At 40.6% G+C, this 20,605-nt stretch overlaps 3 protein-coding genes across 3 annotated transcripts; all 3 read left to right on the forward strand.

Moving 5' to 3' along the window:
* The first annotated feature begins 277 nt into the window (after window positions 1-277).
* On the forward strand, window positions 278-6,541 carry sec61a1 (SEC61 translocon subunit alpha 1). Its single transcript, XM_037102069.1, has 12 exons — window positions 278-430; window positions 1,077-1,144; window positions 1,237-1,302; window positions 2,075-2,153; window positions 2,241-2,372; window positions 2,454-2,563; window positions 3,183-3,336; window positions 3,597-3,757; window positions 3,894-4,091; window positions 4,250-4,441; window positions 4,531-4,607; window positions 5,354-6,541. The coding sequence occupies exons 1-12, from the start codon at window positions 424-426 to the stop codon at window positions 5,538-5,540; spliced, it is 1,431 nt and encodes a 476-aa protein (XP_036957964.1). The 5' UTR covers window positions 278-423; the 3' UTR covers window positions 5,541-6,541.
* A 1,192-nt stretch (window positions 6,542-7,733) lies between these two features.
* Window positions 7,734-10,974, forward strand: chchd4b (coiled-coil-helix-coiled-coil-helix domain containing 4b). The gene is made up of 3 exons (XM_037102515.1): window positions 7,734-7,970; window positions 8,787-8,885; window positions 9,336-10,974. Exons 1-3 carry the CDS (start codon window positions 7,949-7,951, stop codon window positions 9,683-9,685), a joined length of 471 nt encoding a protein of 156 aa, XP_036958410.1. The 5' UTR covers window positions 7,734-7,948; the 3' UTR covers window positions 9,686-10,974.
* A 1,041-nt stretch (window positions 10,975-12,015) lies between these two features.
* uroc1 (urocanate hydratase 1) lies at window positions 12,016-19,713 on the forward strand. Its single transcript, XM_037101449.1, has 19 exons — window positions 12,016-12,141; window positions 12,835-12,965; window positions 13,668-13,761; window positions 13,878-13,937; window positions 14,059-14,187; window positions 14,282-14,343; window positions 14,470-14,536; window positions 15,229-15,372; window positions 15,474-15,562; window positions 16,366-16,428; window positions 16,529-16,708; window positions 16,802-16,899; window positions 16,995-17,067; window positions 17,192-17,381; window positions 17,481-17,579; window positions 17,693-17,792; window positions 18,343-18,424; window positions 19,073-19,172; window positions 19,271-19,713. The coding sequence occupies exons 1-19, from the start codon at window positions 12,016-12,018 to the stop codon at window positions 19,409-19,411; spliced, it is 2,028 nt and encodes a 675-aa protein (XP_036957344.1). The 3' UTR covers window positions 19,412-19,713.
* Window positions 19,714-20,605: the final 892 nt, after the last annotated feature.

Consider the following 20,605-nt stretch of genomic DNA (forward strand, 5'->3'; position numbering starts at 1 on the left):
TGAAAGGGGACGACGCAATGGACCTCACAATTTCAGTTATTTAAGTAATTTAATTATCATTTATTTCAAGTGTTACATACGAATAGAAGAAGAAGAAGAAGAAGAAGAAGAATGTGGAGTTGTCGCAGTGAATTAGCACTGACATTATTGAACTCTCCCAATAAAACCGAGCACTCACTCTGCGCTCTTATTTGACCCTTGAAAAACACAAATGTCCAGATGAACGTTAGAGGCCGGTGTACCGGTGTCCTGAGTGGCGCGTGGCTCTTTAAATGGTCGCTGTCCGTGTCTGTAGTGGTGACGTGTCTCTAAAGTTTCTCCTCCTCCTCTCCTCCTCCCGGCGGCTCCGCTCAGTCAGTAGTGAGGTTGAGTTGGCTCAGATTTACATGGTAAAGGAGCACAGAGGTGGCCAGCTAGGACATCATGGGCAGTGAGTATGACTTTCACACACGAGTCGTAGGAGACTTTATATCTCGAGCACGTTCAGTCAGACTCATAGTGATATTTGTCCTGTTTTAGACAACTTAGTTAGCTAACGGCATTAGCGCTGGCATTGCTAACAAGCTAGCTTACGTTGCTAGCTAGCAGTTGCTTTTTTTATTATATTAAGCCTTTTGTAATAACAAGTTGTGCGTGGATTTAATCAAACACTTGATTGTTACTTTTTTAACCGTGGTAGCTTGCTTGTAGTGAGATCTTAGAAGCGCCACGGTGGCTCTCGTTGGCTGAACACATCTTTTAAGCTAACTAGTTAGCCACTCATTCAAAGACATTGACAGTCTAGTGATGACGACGCATAACACTACCCCTGTTATCTCCAGCCTGCTGCTCCTTGTGCATCTGCCTAATGCTAATCACATACACGAGTTAAAATATAATGGAAAGGTCTAGCAAAAATATCTGGAATCAACGTGATACAAATACATTATTTGGTAATCAAATCTGTTAAGTGTTGCTTATTGTCAGTTCAGATGTGCCGTGAGTCCGCCCACATTTCACTGCCACGTCCCACTGACACCGACCAGCTATTATTTTCAGTTGATACACGTAAATGTTTTATGTCTGCCTGTTTTCAGTCAAATTCCTGGAGGTGATAAAGCCGTTCTGTGCAGTTCTGCCAGAGATCCAAAAACCTGAAAGAAAGGTGAGACTTGTGGCCATTTTATTAGCACATTTGCTTTCGGTGCTGCTTTAGTTATTTGATGTTAAACCTCTCATAATGTGACTGTCCACCAGATCCAGTTCAGAGAGAAGGTATTATGGACTGCCATCACTCTGTTCATCTTCCTGGTGTGTTGCCAGGTAAGTGTCACCATTGATTAATCAATGTCTTTACTTAAACATAATCTGTTGCTTCACTCAGCTTGTTTGTTCGACTACATGGAAGATGGAAACCATTTAATTTAAATGAAAAACTACTGCTTGTCTTTACTTTATTGAAACAATTTGGTTATTTGACCTTCAAATGAAATTGTTGAATGACCTTCATTAACGGTCTGAGAAGCAACATATTATTAATGAAGTGAGTACAGGTCGTCGGTCGTCTCTGTGTGGATTCTCAGAATGAACCATGTCAGGTTTCTTTTATCTAGAGGTAACTTATTTGAATTACTTACTAATCTATCAATTGTTTGTAATTAATTTTGAATTGACCTATTTCATTCAACAAAATAAGAAATATGGCAACTGCAAATCACTACTGGTCATATTCCAAAATGATGCATTCAATTTGCAGTGGTTTCCTGCTGTCATCCAACAACAAAGAGATTAATTTAGGATGAAAATGGGGAAAAAAGGAAGAGAAAGTGCATAGTCAATAAATGAAATAGAATTACAGATTAATTTTCCACTGATTGATCATTAAAAACACAAAATCCTTAACCACCTGCAATGAAATGAGCACTGCGCAATTTGGACAATATGTGTGTCCAGACATTTTAAAATCTAAAGTGAGAAACTCACAGGTTTGCATCTTGTGTTGTGCTTAGTAATTTAATTTTTTTATCTACACTAATAATCTGATTACAATTTGTACTTGAAGTTGGACTTGATCTCTCACATTGTTTTCCTCCAGATCCCCTTGTTTGGCATCATGTCCTCAGACTCTGCAGATCCCTTCTACTGGATGAGAGTCATTCTGGCTTCAAACAGAGGTAATTGTCATGCTGATAAACAAGTAAGATATAAAATGCATGTCTGCTCTTCTGCTGGAATTTCCTGACTTGAATATCTCCCTCCAGGTACCCTTATGGAGCTGGGTATCTCGCCTATCGTCACCTCAGGCCTGATAATGCAGCTGCTTGCTGGAGCTAAGATCATCGAAGTTGGAGACACGCCAAAGGACAGAGCTCTGTTTAATGGCGCTCAGAAATGTAAGTAAGGTCTCAACAGGAGGAGGTTAGATTCCATCATTATGTCCATAAATTGTCTAACCTCATGTTCATGTTGTTCAGTGTTTGGAATGATCATCACCATCGGCCAGGCCATCGTGTACGTGATGACCGGCATGTATGGAGATCCTTCAGAGATGGGTGCAGGAATCTGTCTGCTCATCATCATTCAGGTGAAAACGGGAATCTTTTCGTCAAATTTGTCACAAACAGTTGTGTGATTTGACTTCAGATATGTATTCTATCATTGAAATAGTCTTTAATTACACACTAAAATGAAAATGATATGATGTAGAAAGGACATAATAATATGTGGATTATACCTATATTTCTCTCCTGTTATGTGTTTTTTCAATGAACTTCTGGTATCAGCTTCCCTGCTCCCCCAAAGTTCCTTAAATATAAGTGATTTTTTTAATGCAGACAAATCCCCTACAGTCATGTTAACATTTAAACTAATCATTATCAAACATATCATTTTTCATCGATTAAAGAGCCTGAAACTGACGTCACTGATATAAGCTGACGTCTTACTCAAGTCCAAGAGATGAATCAAGTATCTCAAACAAACTTCTCATGATGTCTAGTTATCAAACTCAGGTAGTCATTTTTCATTAGTTGAATTACATAAACACCTGGTTTGTTAGAGTTTAACCATAAAGTAAACTATGCCCCTGCTCACACTGTTCATTTAAACTAAGACTTTTCAATAAAGTGAATTTCACAGCTATGAAATATTTTCACCTGTCTCTGTGTTTCTCAGTTGACTGAATCTGTGTTGTTCTTCCACAGCTGTTTGTGGCTGGAATGATTGTGCTGCTGCTGGATGAGTTGCTTCAGAAGGGCTATGGTCTTGGTTCAGGAATCTCACTGTTCATTGCGACCAACATCTGTGAGACGATTGTCTGGAAGGCCTTCAGCCCCACGACAGTTAACACTGGAAGAGGTAAGAGCGCAAAATGGGTAGTTATCCAAAAAACTTCGCTGTAGATGCTGCACTTCCTTGGGACCTAAGCAACACCTCAGCCAAATGTTAAGTCTATCTGATGAATGGTTGTTAAGAAAATCGAAGGACAGACAGTCAGAGATTTGTTTCCATTTTTGTTTGATAGATGTAAATGCCATAGCAGTGAGCAAAGTCCATTTTGTTACTTCTCTGCACTCTCTAGAACCGTGGCTAATTCTTGTGACTTGTCATGTTCCCAGGCACAGAGTTTGAGGGAGCAATCATTGCGCTTTTCCATCTGCTGGCCACTCGGACAGACAAAGTGCGTGCTTTGAGAGAGGCCTTCTACAGACAGAACCTGCCCAACCTCATGAACCTCATTGCCACAGTCTTTGTCTTTGCTGTAGTGATATACTTTCAGGTGAGTGCCTGGACTTTGTGATATGCAGCATTTCTCAAAGTTTAAAGTGGGAATTGTTAAAGGACGCGATATTTCAGTTAGGGGAGTGCCGACAGTTCATTGCTCACATGTCCTACACGTTGTCCTCTTGTCACAGGGATTCAGGGTTGATCTGCCCATCAAGTCTGCCCGCTACCGTGGCCAGTACAACACCTATCCCATCAAGCTCTTCTACACCTCCAACATCCCAATCATCCTGCAGTCTGCTTTGGTCTCCAACTTGTACGTTATCTCCCAGATGCTTTCCACACGCTTCAGCGGCAACTTCCTGGTTAATCTGCTGGGCACTTGGTCTGTAAGTATACATTTAATCACACCTTTCTGTTCAGTTTGTTCAGCTTTATTCAGATAATGAGTCTCCAAAAATGACATATTATTATTTATTATTATATTATCTATTATTTTAAAGCCCAGATGTCTATTAAAGCTTTTATTCTTTTCTTTTGTTTATAGGACACATCATCAGGTGGTCCAGCCCGAGCCTACCCTGTAGGTGGACTCTGTTACTACCTCTCCCCCCCTGAGTCATTTGGTTCTGTTCTTGACGACCCGGTCCATGCAGTCATCTACATTGTCTTCATGCTTGGATCATGTGCCTTTTTCTCCAAAACCTGGATTGAAGTTTCAGGCTCCTCTGCCAAAGACGTACGTTGTAAAGACTTTTAAGCAGCTGGTTTGATGGGTTTATTTCAAACGGACTAAGTTTTAATGCTCTTTTATTCACTTTGATCCAGGTGGCGAAGCAGCTGAAGGAGCAGCAGATGGTGATGAGGGGACACAGAGAAACCTCAATGGTCCATGAGCTGAACAGGTAAAATCAAAATTATTTTTTTTGTGCAGTTCCCTCTTGTTTTCTATTTATATACTTCATCAGAAAATCTAAGATGTATAGAAGAAACACATTAAACCTTTTCCTTTGCAATAAGATTTCTGTGTCCTTAGAAATGTTGTTTCACCCAAACAAATAAAAGTTAAGATCCTTTTCAATGGTACAAAGTGCAAAAATGTCAATTATTGAGCCACACTAAAGCTGGCAGCGTGGCAGCATTTCAAGATTGCGACTCCCATTCTTATTGCTCAAGATTTCCTCAGTTGTGGTCATGGCTTGGTGTGCTGTCACAATATGAACGACTTAAAGTAGTTGTAGAGTAATCGATAAAGTTTCAACTATGAAGTTTATTGGCAACTATTTTGATAACCAAGTACTCTGTTTGAGAATAAGGAAATTAAAAAAATAAAGTCAAAATTCCTTTGATGCCAGCTTCTTAAAAGCAAATATTTTCTGGTTTCTTCATACTTCTGTGACCACAAACTGAATATCTTTGGGTTTTGGACAGGCTGCTGATTGTAGTTGTATATTTAACTGACAAACTTGTGGGTGGTGTTTATGTTCCAACTCTTTGCAAGAAAACCTGAAGTGTATTTTCCATTTGTCACTTCTCCACAATCAATATAAACGTATTGAATATCTGCCATTCTTACTACTTAGCATTTCGACTGAAGACCTGAAGGTGAATTTCTGTAATATTTAATAAATCTCTCTGTTTTGTGTTTTAGGTACATTCCTACTGCCGCTGCCTTTGGTGGGCTGTGTATCGGTGGTTTATCAGTAATGGCAGACTTCCTTGGAGCCATTGGCTCTGGCACTGGTATCCTGCTGGCCGTCACCATCATCTACCAGTACTTTGAGATCTTTGTGAAAGAACAGAGTGAAGTTGGCAGCATGGGGGCCCTGCTCTTCTAGAAAAAGCCAATGTCCTCCCACCTTCAATCAACTTTTATTACAATCACCAACTTTGCATTTGTTTTACATCTATATGACGCCCCTGCATCGTCAGCTCTCGAGTTTGAGGAATCTTCAGGAATCTCGGCTGAAATGGGACCTAGTGAGTTGGTGGGGCTGCACACAGCTTGTTGCTCCCTCTGTGAATAACACCAAGACCAACTTTTTTCAGCTGTACTTCACCAGATTTTCTAACTGACTCGAGATTATAGCTCCCCAGGATTCATTTAAAGGCTTCTGTTGTGGGTGAGGTGGAGTCCTGCAGGGGTTTGGTCCTTTTTTCAGACTGACTATAGAGCGCTTCAGTATGCCGGCATACTTGACCAGGATGACGGAGGTCAACTGCCTGTTGCGTGCAAAGAAGCACTCGATGTTCTGCTTGGTGTTATCTTAGTTTATACTTTTTATTTTCAGCTGTATTTTATTTTTTCTGTCAAACTGGCAATTCAAGAAGGTGTGGACCAGAAGCTGAATCAAGTACTGTCATTTCTCCTGATTTGTGACCCTGTGTTAGAGCTGTGGTTTCAGCAGGGTCTTGTGAGAAGAGAGAGGATGTGGAGCTCACATTGGGGTCCAACTGTCAAAAGAAATTTGTTCATCTTATTTTTGTGAACCATTCAAAGATAAAAAAAGAAAGAAAAGAAAGGTCCTCGCTGTTTTACTGTATGGCATTCCCAGGGAGATGCAGTATTAACTCACATGTCACATTCATTTTTTTTGTTGCCACTTCCTTAAATTTATATTGTTCTGTTTTTTTTAATTGTCTGCTCTAAGCATACTTACTTTAATCACTTTTCCACAACTGACACATTATGATTTTCTGTACATAGACCATGCATTAAATAATTTGAATTTGTCTTCAGTGTAAGATAAAAGTCTTTTGAATATGTAAAGAGAAATGCATTTCAGAACAAACTTATAGAAAACATTCTCAATAAAACCTTTTGTGGAAAAAGGCTCAATCGACTGACTCTCCTGCTTGTATGAATGGTGTGAACTTAAACTACTTCATGATTTTCTTCTGAGGAACAGTTGCCTTTTTGTGTGCAAGGTTGTCACATTTTATACAATAATGGGATGTTAATATTTGTCCAGGGAAGTTTCCAACTGACTAGATCATTTCACTTCCTTTATATTTGTCTGCTGCTACAAGGCACTGGTAACAACTTTAACTTTATAAAGCACATGTAAGAGAAGGACACATGAATGTACCATATTTGTTAACAATTTCAGGATTTACAGTTGCTGATTTAAAAAAAACTAATACTTCTCAAAGCAAAGCTGCAATCGTAAACTAAGTGTTTATACACTGCTTACAACTGCTTAATGAGGGGGTTACAGTAAAATATTAATGCTACAGAATATAGACCTTTTTTACACTACATATAACTGTTGTTATCCTTATTTAAGGATTGTGATTTGATATATTGTAATCCACAGGACATTAGAATTATTGTCTTGACAAAGAAGACATTTTCAGCAAAACCATAAGGAGCTACTTGACTGAATTGGTTTATTTCAACCTTTACAATGCAATTGCACACTTATGTCCCACCACAAAAAAGAAATTAGGGCTGGAAAAGTAATTTTATTGTAAATAACTATATTTTATAGTTTATTTTAAGTTAACAGTTCACATTACAATTAAATGGACTGCAGCACATACATAGACTGTAGCTCACAGGAGGGAGGAGTAAAATGGCTCCTTTTGTTTGGCATCTCTTGTCAGGGCGATAATATAGGCCTATTGCATTTTAAAATCAGTATTGCTCTCCTCTGTCACCACAGTGGAGAGGAGGTCGTGTGGCTCGGGCGCCACTTGATGATACCTCAGTCGTATCTTAGCCCTCTGTTAGGGGCAGTATGGCAAGTTTTTCCTCACTCAAATCAAAGTTCTAAGGTCAGAGGATGTCGTGTCATTGTACAGTTAATGAAGCCCACTGAGGCAATGTGAGTGTGATTTGGGGTTAAATAAGATAAAGATAAAAGAGAGAAACGGAATTTAATCAAAGTTGGAGGGTGATTGTTCTCACCAAAATATACTCATTTTCTTTGTAAACCCTGCTTGTGTTAAATGACAAGCTTCGTTTTGTGGCGGACGTGTCCATGCGGCGTCTCTGACTGTTGGGGGCAGCAGAGCGCCCCGGAGTGTCTGAACTACCGGAAACAGGACAGGAGAAGAAGAAGAGTCCACGCTCATGCAACAAGGATACTTGTGAAACATGAAAGCCGCTAGCTGATGCTCAAAACCTCAGACCTTTTACATGTGTTGAGTTGAGTGTCAGTAAGAGTCGCTGACCTCGGAGCTGTCGCGGTATAACAAAAAAAAAAATCACAAAGAACAACTGAATCTGTGCCAGCGTGAAGAAATGAGTTCGGTCAGACAGGAAGGTAAGAAAAAACAAGCTGTGCTAGCAGGCTAACTCATCTGGAAGCTAACCATGAAGTTGGTTTAAGTCTGAATTAAAAAATAATGTTGGCGTTGAGCTGAGTGGATCAAAGTCTACAAATAAGCTCGTTGTTGAAGATTTTTAGAGTCTGAACCTGTTTCATCATCAGTGAGCAGGCCTGTAAGCTCACTGTCACCATCAGAGAGTTTAACCTTGAGCAGCAACTGCAGCACAATATGTCATGTTGGGTTACCTACACAAGTATCCATCTTAAGAAATATGATTATAGTATTTTGTTTCATTTGTGTTCTACATTGAATAAAACTATGAACACATAAAGAGGTGACAGGTGGATGTGCTGTTCACTTCTTTACGTCTACATTTGCAGCAACATAAACAGCCTTTATAAGTAACAAATTAATATCAGTGTAAGTGTAATAGTATAATGTATTAAGTGCAACTGGTCTGTCACTGGTTTCTTTCTCTCTGAACTGTAGAGAGTCAGCCAGGTGAGAAATAACACTGTAATGAATTAGAATACTGTCAGAGTAGTTCATCTCAGGGTTAGGGTCAATCACACAGCAGATCAGTATTCATTAAAAATGTTTCCTATGATGCAATATAAACCTAAGCATACCGTGTTTGTTCAAATTGCATTTGCTGAACCTGGTATTACGTTGTTATTGTCAAATTATTAAGTTAAAGTAGAGGCTGTAGATGTAATTTATCAAGCCTTTGTTTTTTGTTTTTTATTAGGTGCCTCGTTTCTTTTCACTTATGATTTGTTGTTGTTGTCGTCCAACATTTTACCCAACAGGTAAAGACCGAATCATCTTTGTCACCAAAGAGGATCATGACGCTCCCAGCAGTGCCGAGCTCGTAGAGGAGGATCCCAATGACCCGTATGAGGAGCGAGGTGAGGAGCATTTAAACTACCAGACCCTGTGACTACACCTGTCATCAGGCTAAATTCCTGCTTTAATTTATTACCTGTTAGTGTTGTCAAAAACATATAAATATCTAGACTGGATATTTGAAATTGTTTCAGTACATCCACAGTATCGATACTGATACCAGTAGTGCTGCCTCAATCTGTCTTGTTTCAATTCGACACACACAACACTGAAGTGTTCACACTGGCCTGGTCAGAAGAAATGTATCTTAAATGCTGTTGTGCTTAACACACAGTACACAAACCTTGTGATATTAACCTTTTTATTAAAATTCCCGCAATGTTGAGTCAAATCTTCCCCCTGGTATAGTACATAGTAGCAATATTTTCCCAGGTATTGTATTGAAGTTAGAAATTCCAGTTACGTGACAGCACTAACATGCGCATTAATGTCAGCGTCTTCTCTGATCCTAGGTCTGATTCTTCCCAGTGGGGAGATCAACTGGAACTGCCCCTGCCTGGGTGGGATGGCCAGTGGTCCCTGTGGGACCGAGTTTAAGGAGGCCTTCTCCTGTTTCCACTACAGTAAGGAGGAGGTGAAGGGCTCTGAGTGCCTGGAGCAGTTCAGGGCCATGCAGGAGTGTATGCAGCGTTATCCGGAGCTCTATCCTCAAGAAGATGACAAGGCGCAACAAGAACAATCATCAGAAACAGACCAGAACTCAAAAGACTCTGCATCTGAAGAAACTTCAAACTCAACGTCTGCCTCTGAGCAAGACTCTGATACTACACAACCCAACACAGAGGGCTCAGGGAAGAGCTAATTGTGACCCATTAGGCTTATAGATCCAACTGAAATCACATTTATTCATCTCTTTTTGCAGCATAAAACCATGTCAACATGCATCGTTTTATTTTTTTTTATAAATTATTATTTAGGCATTTCTGCTATATTTAGATACTGACAGCTGCAGAGAGAGCGAGAGAATGACTCGTAGCAAACAGTCCGGCCTGGAATCCATAATTTACCAAACTGAGTTGAGCTGTTTAAAATGCTGCAGCCAAGCCGCTAATTAGCTATCTAGCCCGCAGACTGCCATTAGCGGCGCATTTCTTCCTGATGAGTGTTTGTTAATTAGCTCGTACAACAAGGTAAGGTAACATGTTCGTGTAGTAAGTTGGATAAGGAGGAGACTTTGGCAGGAAAGCTAATGGGAGTTATTCAAAATCTGTGGCTGCTGCTTTATACAAATACGGTTCGGTTTGATTGGGTTGTGGAAACAAGCTCTCTACGTCAACAAAGTACTTAAGTTATTTTGTTGAACCAATGCAAATGTGGGGCGCCACTGTGAAACAAAATTGTTATGAAATACAAATTTCTCACTTTTGGTTTCTTATGTCCTCAGACGGTGTTTATGCTGAAGTAGATTGATGACGATTTCATTTCAGTTGGATTTTAAACATTTTAAATTGAATCAGAGACGCCTCTACTTTTGTAAAACTAATATAATAATCAATAAAAAAATTACTACGTACTGTGTTTAAATTCAAGTTGTTTAATCCTGCCTCTACATCAACACAACACAGATTTAAAAAATCTTTGATTCAATCAACAGTGTAGGACCAAGCTTATTATACACACTGAAGTGTACAGTGATCATTTTTATTTGCTTTGTCGGTTCGACTTGCTTTGATTTAACACATGTTCTGAAACTAAGATTACAGTAAACATGTTTTATTCTCATATTTTTTCAGTTCCATTCTCTTATACGTGTGCTATTTTCTTATGATGTGCAGAAAATTGAATTTTACATGTATATTATGTCCTACAAAGTTTATATTCATATTTTTACTTTGACTCAAAGTTTGTGTCAGTAATGTTACTGATGAAGTTGCTAAATTCACAGAGGTGTGAAGAATGTACTGTACCTTGAAACTTTCTCCTGTGGATTCCACAGTTTGTCCTGTGGGGCTGCATTTCTTCTGCTAAATTATAACCAGACTTAAAATTCTTACCTCAACTGAACCATTTGTGTGCAACACAGGACTGATTGGAGTGACTTGAAGTGATATTATTGAAAGTTTTGTAATAAAAATATATATTGTCAGGTATTATTGTTGTTTATCCTTTCTTTATCTCCTCAGCCTTGAGGTAAGGACATCATGCTGTCCTCAAGCATATTCCGAGTCTACAATGCCAAAAGAGCCAATGTGAGAACTCCATAAGCTGCTCTATCAGAGGGTAACTTTGAGTTTACCATAAACAAGGTTCACATGAAACTGCACGAATGAATTAAACTTATGTTGTTGTAATTAATTCCAGGAGAACAGAGATTGTAGAGAGCTGCATCTTCTAATGCATCATTTTCTGTCTGCCAGTGACTTCAGTCAAAGATTCACAGGTGTACTCTCTGTGTGCGTCAGATGTTTGTGCAGCGAATGTAGGTGTTTCGTAAGGATACATGTAATGTATTGATTAATTTGATCATGTTAGAAACTGCTTTTCTATTTCATGTGTGTATTCCACCTATAATCAGCTTTTAAAATCAATTATGTGGTCAGTAGTGCCGAACAAACTATGACTAGGTTAGACCTCCTTGTGTGTCATGTAACTAACTCACATTGTCTGTATGATTACATATTGAGTACAAACATGCACCCACTGGACCACGTCAGAAACTATTATATTGAGTTATAAAAGCGTTTCCTCACATGTGACTTGATTAGTTAAAGATGGTTGGATCTGCAGGAGTGATAATGCTCTGTAATAGAAGTGCCAGTAATACTTCAAAAAGGAAACAACATGATTCTACATAATAGCTGCTGACCTGTTCAAAGGTTCTGGCATGCACACTTTTATTTAACTCAGTTACATGTCAAAGCATCAGGGGTCAGAAGTCAGTGACAGTGTTTGTCCACTTTAAAGTCCCTCAGGGATCAATAATTACCAAACACTCTTTTCCAACTGGGCCGTATCATTGGTGGATTGTGAAGGGCACAGATGACCAAAAAGCCAATGAGGCAGCGAGATGAAGAGTGATCGCCCTCAGATCTTTAGAGCAGAGAAGTTTTCTCTCCAGAGAGAACTATTTTCAGTGAGAGCTGAGAGCTGCTCGAGTGTGTGACGGGGAAAAAAACAAAAAAAACAAACAGGATGTCCTCTCTGAAGGAGGTATGTAGCGGTCTCCCCCTGGACCCTTTACCGCCCAATCGGGGAAGAGACCCCAATGTGCCACATGCCCCGACACGGACCCCCGACCTGACAGCAGAGGAGGAGCGGGTGAGTAAACATGCAAACTGTTTATTATTAATTGTTTCTATCACCTTTATTACTGAACAATGTTTTTTAATGAAATCACTTTTTATGATACTTCTGTCTACAAGTGTAACACTTTGTTTAAAGCACACATCAGACCTCACAATGGGCATTTAGGCCTCTTAGATACAGGTGTAAGTTATAACATTAACAATGACTACATTCTATTATGTGCACATCTTGCTTGTACACCTAAATGGAAAGGAGAAAATATTAGTGTCATTTTGTAGACTGTGCTTATTATCTAATAGTTTGGAAAAGCACTAAACATGGAGCAGATTGGCTGCAGCTGAAACTTTAACGTGACTATTAAAAGGAACGTTTTAGGAGGTTACAGCTCACTGTCATGTCAGATAATCACGTTACCATAAATGCGTAAGTGGAAGGACAACCATTAAGCCACGCTCTGTACTCTGACTTATTGCATCACCCCTTGTGGGCTCAGGGGCTCATCTAGAAAATTGATTATTCTCCAAAGTCCTCTGCCCAAACTCAAAGCCAGGGCTTCAGTCAATAATTAAAAAGAGACTGAGTGAGTGCTCGACCTGTTAAATCAGGAGGAGCCTTAAAGTGTTGAAAATCCTCCCATTTATCTGACTGTACTGAAACCGTCTTTTATGTTCACTAACTTACTGTGAATGTGGCTCTTCCCTTTAGTTGGCGCTGCGAAATGCATTGCGTTATTTCCCCCCCGCCCTCCATGTGACACTCGCACCCGAGTTTGCTCAGGAGCTGCGGCAGCACGGGCACATCTACATGTACCGCTTCTGTCCCACGTTACGCATGAGGTGAGGCCAACCGAACCAGTCTGATGAATCTGCGTCGGCTGGTGTTCCTTTCGTCTCCAACAAACAGCTCAGAAAACTCAAAAATATTTCAGTTTTTGTTGTGAGTGGACAGAATCCCAGTGTCCCAGTGTTGTTGTGTTTTGTGAAATTTTATTGTGTTTTCTTAAATGTTATTGCATTTTGACCCTAAGGGCCACCATGTTTATGAATATTTTAACAATAACCCTTCAAATCTGGCAACTGGGTTAAGAGAAAGGTAGGAAATTGTCAATTGCAATTTAACTCTTTTTCAATATTAACACCAAATACAAATAACAGAACACCGATGCTGACATGTCTGTCTTCATATAGTATTATCATCCTCCTCATATAATCTATCAGTCAGGCTTTAATGACAATCCCTGCTATACAACACATACACTGAGCATTTTGCATTCACACAAGCTTGTAACTTTTCAAAAAAGCAATAATACCATCTTACTTATCTTACGATCTTCTTAAAAAGTTGAATTCTAATGCAATAAAACACCTTTATTTTATTCAACACATTATGATGTTTCGCTGCTACAGCCTTTTATTTTTGATAGACATGACACAGTAACTCACCAGAAGTAAACAGGAATATCCTCCTGTGGTTAAAACTTGTGGCAAAAGTTACAATCTCACTTTGACGCGAGTTGAGTCTCCCTCTGTTTTCCTCAGAGCGTACCCTATCGATCAGTACCCGTGCCGCACACGTCAAGCAGCCTCCATCATGCTCATGATCATGAACAACCTGGACCCGGCTGTTGCTCAGGTGAACCTCTGACACAGCTTGTATTACCTTGCTAATTATCCTCGCTAAATCTCTGTGTGAAGTCTTCAGTTGGATTTGCTGCTTTGACGAAAGCCTCATTTTTCTTTACCCTTCAGTTCCCCCAAGAGCTCGTCACCTATGGAGGGAATGGACAGGTGTTTAGTAACTGGGCCCAGGTGAGACCTGAGTTAGCTTGTGATCAGTTGGTTTGGTAGTGATGCTAGAGTCTGAATGAAGTAATGTGTGTGTGTGTGTGTGTGTGTGTGTGTGTGTGTGTGTGTTTGGGTTTGGGTGCAGTTCCGCCTAGTGATGCACTACCTGAGTGAGATGACAGAGGAGCAGACTCTGGTCATGTACAGCGGTCATCCCATGGGCCTGTTCCCCAGCCTGCCTTCCTCACCTCGCGCCATCATCACCAACGGCATGGTAACAACTGCCTGACACACCTGGTTTAAAAAGCTGGTACCTGCAGCCCACACGTGTGCTGGCATGCTCACTGTTTCTTTTTTGCATCACACAGGTTATTCCAAATTACTCCTCCAGAACTCAGTATGAAAAGATGTTTGCCCTTGGTGTGTCAATGTAAGTCTTTAAAGGTGCTCTTATATTGTTACTCGGTTTCTCCATTGTAAAGATAGAAAACTGTGGTAAATTAAGCTCTGTATGTGTCTTGATGTTATTGAGGTCCATTTGTTTGTCTGGTTTCAGGTATGGCCAAATGACAGCAGGCAGCTATTGCTACATCGGACCTCAAGGGATTGTTCATGGCACCATGGTTTGTGAAATTATATTACTTTCAATCAGTTGTTCCCAACCTGGGGCCCTCAGTGCAGTGTCAAGATCTGATACGAAATCAATTCCTTAAATTCATTTTTTTCCTTTACTTTTCTCTGGTTTTTAGGTTTTTGTTCTGTCAAAATTGGTAGTTTCACCTCTTTGTACTTCAATGAAACAATCTTTGCTCAGAAGCATACACAACCTGTAGAGAGCTGTTACAAGCACACATTTCTTTGTATTAACAGGTCTCATATCAAACAGGGTTGGAAACTACTGCTTAAAATCATAGCATTTAATATATATTTTACCTGTGTGGTGGTGGCACTGGCAGTAAAATGAGCCTCATCCACCTACAAACCAGCCCCAAACGACATAAAAATGTAAACAAAAAATATGTACATATACAGGGAAGGACACCAAACAAGTGCCTCTTCAAGGACATTCAAACTGAAATGTGCTTTTACAAGCTCTCAAGCTAAAAACTGAAGGTGTATGGCTGCTTGGGTTTCAAGGAGTTCAGTTAAGATCACATAAACAAACAAAAGAAAACCTGTAGGCGTCCGGCGATTTGCAAGGCAAGCAACACTTGCACAAATAAGAACGGCCCTGATGCGGGCAGCCGAGGTCGGCAGTGCGTCAGGGACAGATTCAGAATGTTTTTCACTGGTTTCCTCGTGTTTTTGTGTGCAGCTGACTGTGCTGAACGCCGGCCGGAGGTACCTGGGCTCTGACGACTTGAGGGGCCGCGTCTTCCTCACCTCTGGCCTGGGGGGCATGAGTGGAGCTCAGGCTAAAGCTGCAGTCATTGCCGGCTGCGTCGGCGTGATTGCTGAGGTCAGCGGATATCTTTGTCATTTCCTGTTTATACTCACGGCTGACTAAGCAAGATTGACAGAGGAAGTGTTACTCAGTGTGTGGATTTGATTTCTGCGTAGGTGGATGAGGCTCCTCTCAGAAAGAGACATGAGCAGGGCTGGCTGATGGAGGTCACCAGCAGCATGGACCAGTGCATCAAACGCATCAGGTAACAAAGAGACAAAGTAGTCACGTAAAAGTCCAAATCATGATTAAAACTCCCGTGCTTACTTGTGCTCTTGCATTGATGGTCATGAGGGATTTGGTATGACAAACTATTAGTGTCAGTTTGTCTGTGTTTTTGTGTTCTATTTTCTTTTTCTTTTATAGTTTGTTGCACTAAAAGTCCACTCTCAGAACTTGCCATGATAACTGGCTAAAATAAAAATTCTTACAGTTATATGGGATAAATTCTCATCCTACCATCCTAGTAATAGAACACTGCAAAAAAAAAAAGTGGGTTGAGTTCCTGCATTGAAAAAGTATTTTTTGCAAGTATTTTCTTTGTTAGCATAATGCACAAAACTAAAATCTAAAATCAAAAATACAAAATGGCAAACATGGGAAACAGCAAGCATGGCTCTGACCACCGGTGACAAAATCTGCCTTGCAGCAGATAAGTTGTATCTGATTCATGTAGTCAGTACAAAAACCAAAGTGTTAAATGTAAGACTTTGCAGTTGGTCAAGATGACCCTAACTTTTATCACTTTTAAGAGGGGAAATATGTCAGTTTGAAACAATGCAGCTGGCTACTTAGAACAGTCCCGTGAATATAAACGCATGAAATCAATATGAAATTATGTCGCTTTTAAAAAGAGACTGAGTGAGTGCTCGACCTGTTAAGTTTGTTCATTCCACTCAACCCTCAAAATCAACCATGACGGATGTGACTGCTACTGTGAAAAAGAAAGCATGATGACAGTCTGTCTGCCGTATGATACCATAATTCGTATCATTTTGTGTTTTTCAGAGAGGCCAAGAGCTCCAAGACCCCTCTGAGCCTTGGTTACCATGGCAACATTGTAGACTTGTGGTGAGTGCGCAGTGACACCTTTCTTTTGTCGCCACACAGCAACCCAGGTCTGCTGCTGGCAGCACTGAAGCCTTTTGTAACTTTCTACTTTTCCATTCAGGGAGCGGCTTGTGCTGGAGTACGACAGGACGGGAGACCTCCTGGTGGATCTGGGTTCAGACCAGACCTCCCTACACAACCCATATAACGGAGGCTACTACCCCGTCCAGCTCAGCTTCCGCCAGGCCAATCAGCTCATGTCCAACGATCCCACTCGATTTAAAACCATGGTCCAAGAGAGGTGAAACGAATGACACAGAGGGACTTTGTCGTATTGTCTGCGATATATGGGTCAGTGAAGATGATTTTAATACGTGTTTACATGCGATCACAGCCTTCGAAGACATGTTAAGGCCATCAATAAGCTGTCTGATGCTGGTATGTTCTTCTGGGACTATGGCAACGCGTTTCTCCTGGAGGCCCAGAGAGCTGGTCAGTGATTCAACACTCACACTCAGAGCATATTCATCATCATCAGTCAGTCCATGTCAGACCAATGTAAACACTTGTGTTTCTTGTTTTTATAGGAGCAGAGGTAAAAAAGGACAGTGGAGGAGCAACTGAATTCCGTTATCCGTCTTATGTACAGCACATTATGGGGTGAGGCATTTTCTAATTTATCTAATCTAGCATTAATCTTGTAAAAGCGCTGCTGGAAAGTGATCAGACCTTGTCTTTTTACAATAGATGATTTGTGATCACCCTCCTTCTGCCTTTATCATAGAGACATTTTCTCTCTGGGCTTTGGCCCGTTTCGCTGGGTGTGCACATCTGGCGACCCCCAAGATCTTGCTGTAACGGATGACATTGCTGCGACCGTCCTGGAGAAAATTTGCACCGAAGCGACTGATCGCATCAGACAGCAATACAATGACAACATCCGCTGGATCAGAGAGGCTGGAAAACACAAAATGGTCAGTGACTTTCTGGACAACCGTTGCCTGCAGTTACTCTTTCTCAATGCAAATCAGACAAAGAGACGCTAATGCTGACTTTCCACTCTGTCTGTTTAGGTCGTGGGATCCCAGGCCAGAATCCTCTACTCTGACCAGAAAGGAAGAGTCTGCATCGCTTTGGCTATCAACCAGGCGATCGCTGATGGAAGAGTTTCAGTAAGTGGACAAATTGGCCGCTAAGGAGATTATTTTCGTGTTTGCTGCAGCCTGCACCATATCCAGTTTTCACTAGAGTCTCAGCAGCGTCTTGTGTTACCTCTGTTGCTCAGGCTCCCGTGGTTCTTAGCAGAGACCATCATGATGTAAGCGGCACAGACAGCCCCTTCAGAGAAACCTCGAATGTGTACGATGGATCTGCCTTCTGTGCAGGTATGTGGTACGCTCACTACGGTTGTACATAACTACCAGCTTTCTAAGTTAGATCTGCAGTTTAAGCATGATAATTTTAAAAATACTGCCCTAATAAAGCAAAATGTTTTAAAATATATAATGACGCCTAAACCTATAACGCTTAGTTTAAAGGTTTTCTTCTCTTTGATGGAAACTGAAACTGATGAAACACAGGACAAAGACACTGTAAACTGAATCATGTGTTCCACCACATTTCATGCTTTACTCAGTGGATGCTGATGTAATGGGACTCAGCTTGGAAGTGGAGATATTGTGACAGATGATCAAACATAAGGGAGCAGCACCACAGTCCTTAACATGTCTGATCCTAGCTATGAAAAATATAGTAGGTGTGTCTGAGGTTTGCGGGTTTGCCCAAAAAACTGTCCTCGATTGCACACAGCCTCCTTTTTCTCTCTTTGCTGTCTCTCTTCATTCATAAAATGAAGATGAAAAGTAAAAGTGAAAATTTACGATTTTCTACTACTACTATGATTTCTTACTACTATACTATTTCTCCCCCGTACAGACATGGCGGTCCAGAACTTTGTTGGCGACGCCTTCAGGGGCGCCACATGGGTCGCCCTGCACAACGGTGGTGGTGTTGGCTGGTAAGCTAGTTTATTGTGATTTGTCAAAGCCATTTGTTTCAATAAATGGAGAGTTCAACTCAAAATGAAAAGTACATATTTGTCCTCTTACCTGTTGTGTTGTGCTAGTTGTCCATCTAGATTGTTGTGATGTGAGTGGTTGAGTTTTGGAGATATCAGCTATAGAGATGTCTGCCTTCTCAAAGCGCCAAAAGTTACATTTTAAAGACTCATATTAATGTCTCCAGAATCTACCAGAAATCATGAGACCACTGTGTGCTGAAGGAAACAAGCATCCACTCGTGGACAAGAGGCTGAAGCATGGGATGAAAACATGAATGGCATCTCTGCTGAGTTGTAATGTTGGCTAGTTTAGTTAGTTTAGTTAGGTGCACATTTTCCTCTGCACAGTGATATGAAAGGCAAGCAGTTCATACATTCACCTGCTGACAAAGGTCTCTGGATTATCTTGAGTAACTGGGTCATGATTTCTGGAAAGAGACACTGTATTTTCAAATTGTTTTTCTCTGATATCCTCTAAACACACATCAAAACATTTTGAATAAATGGTGCAACAGGTAAAAGGAAAATTTTTTTTGTAGGGTTTTTTTTTTTTTTGATTTTGGGGTGAACAACTCATTTAATACCCATCTCTTGTCACACCCACAGGGGCGAGGTAATGAACGGAGGCTTTGGTTTGCTGTTGGACGGTACAGAGGAGGCAGCAAAGCGGGCCAGCCTGATGCTCAACTGGGACGTCTCCAACGGGGTGAGAGTGTGGGGAGATGAACAGCGCGATAGCTTCTGGCTCCACTGCGGTGTGCTCAAATTTGCAGATTGGCTCTAACCTGTTGCTGTGTTCTGCAGGTGGCTCGTCGCTGCTGGTCTGGGAACTCAAACGCCTACGAGACCATCCAGCGCACCATGGAGGCCAACAGGCAGCTGCGTGTCACCATGCCCTTTCCTGTGCAGGATGAGCGCGTGCTGGACCGCGCCCTGCAGGGCTAGCACACACTGCTAACGATGCCGACACTTTAGCCTTCAGCCTTCTTTAACCACATAACGAAAGAAACTTGCAGCTGTAATCTCTTCTGTTCAACTCAACGTACTGGAAACCTGCAAAACATTTTGTCAGACCTGATGAATCAATGCCAGTGTTGTTATATAAATTGTCTGCCGCGAATACACAGATTTCAAAGTAGGTTAAAGTGTTGTGCTTGGCTGTTTTATTAATTCAATCTGCAGCAATATATTCTTTGTCTTTTGTGCTGAAGGTAGATAAATTAAAGTCATTAAAGTAATAAAGACCATATGACTTGTCTCAATAGTGTAGAAAAATAATGTGTCCCATATCATCAGTGAGAGGTTAATGGTGGGGAAATGTAGTTATTGTTTGTTTTATGTTGTGAAACAAAGAACATTTTTAGTTTAAGAGTGAAAAGCAGCAGGCTGAGACTAAATGGTCTCGAGATCGGACGCCAAAGCCAAGTTTTGGTCACAGCTGACGGCTCTGAAGCAACAAACCACTTTGTTTCAGGTTTAACGGCACATATTTTCTACATCGAAACCTGTCAAGACCTGATTTAGTTACCAAACTCCTCGTGGACCCTGGGAAGAATTGTTTGAAGAGATGTGCTGCTTTGGCTCTGATGCAGCACGTAAGGTAACAGGTTCGATATTTGCCTCCCAAATGTAGTTTAGTGGAAGGAAAAACTCAAATTTATAGTACAGTGCTTGAGTAAATGTACTCAGTTACATTCTATCACTGTTATAAAAAAAAAGATTCTGATCATCAGAAAATATTGAATATGAGCTCTTATAATCAGTCGCCCCATAGTATACAGCATATAAATACATGTATATATGTACGAATTACATTTACTTGTGCTTTTGATGCTTAAGTTGTTTTATTGTTAAACATACAACACTTACTCTATTACACTATTCCAATGGGTGACTTTCACTTTACTTTATCCAACTATAATTTTAACACAATATCTCCTTAGAGGGAGCTGCACTGCTACATGATCACTGGCCTCACTATGGGGGTTATTTACAATGTGACAATGGTGAAGACGTGGTTATTCAGTTAGGTTTTAATTGTTCTGATATTTAATGCTATTCAAGTTTTGAACTTCTATTAATTCGAACATGAAATAATATCACAAAAAAAATAAGGTTTTGATTGGTACAGTTTTAGCT

The sequence above is a fragment of the Acanthopagrus latus genome, chromosome 6 (assembly GCF_904848185.1).
Source record: "Acanthopagrus latus isolate v.2019 chromosome 6, fAcaLat1.1, whole genome shotgun sequence".
Lineage (NCBI taxonomy): Eukaryota > Metazoa > Chordata > Actinopteri > Spariformes > Sparidae > Acanthopagrus > Acanthopagrus latus.

Excerpts from the sequence above, each read along its gene's own strand:
- chchd4b (XM_037102515.1), top strand. The coding sequence starts at position 7,949 with ATGAGTTCGGTCAGACAGGAAG. Across the intron at positions 7,971-8,786 it reads GAGTTCGGTCAGACAGGAAG|GTAAAGACCGAATCATCTTT; the intron begins GTAAGAAAAAAC and ends TTTACCCAACAG. Across the intron at positions 8,886-9,335 it reads TGACCCGTATGAGGAGCGAG|GTCTGATTCTTCCCAGTGGG; the intron begins GTGAGGAGCATT and ends CTCTGATCCTAG.
- uroc1 (XM_037101449.1), top strand. The coding sequence starts at position 12,016 with ATGTCCTCTCTGAAGGAGGTATGTAGCGGTCTCCCCCTGGACCCTTTA. Across the intron at positions 16,429-16,528 it reads GGCAACATTGTAGACTTGTG|GGAGCGGCTTGTGCTGGAGT; the intron begins GTGAGTGCGCAG and ends TTTTCCATTCAG. Across the intron at positions 19,173-19,270 it reads ACTGGGACGTCTCCAACGGG|GTGGCTCGTCGCTGCTGGTC; the intron begins GTGAGAGTGTGG and ends TGTGTTCTGCAG.
- sec61a1 (XM_037102069.1), top strand. Across the intron at positions 3,758-3,893 it reads CTGTAGTGATATACTTTCAG|GGATTCAGGGTTGATCTGCC; the intron begins GTGAGTGCCTGG and ends CTCTTGTCACAG. Across the intron at positions 4,442-4,530 it reads CAGGCTCCTCTGCCAAAGAC|GTGGCGAAGCAGCTGAAGGA; the intron begins GTACGTTGTAAA and ends ACTTTGATCCAG.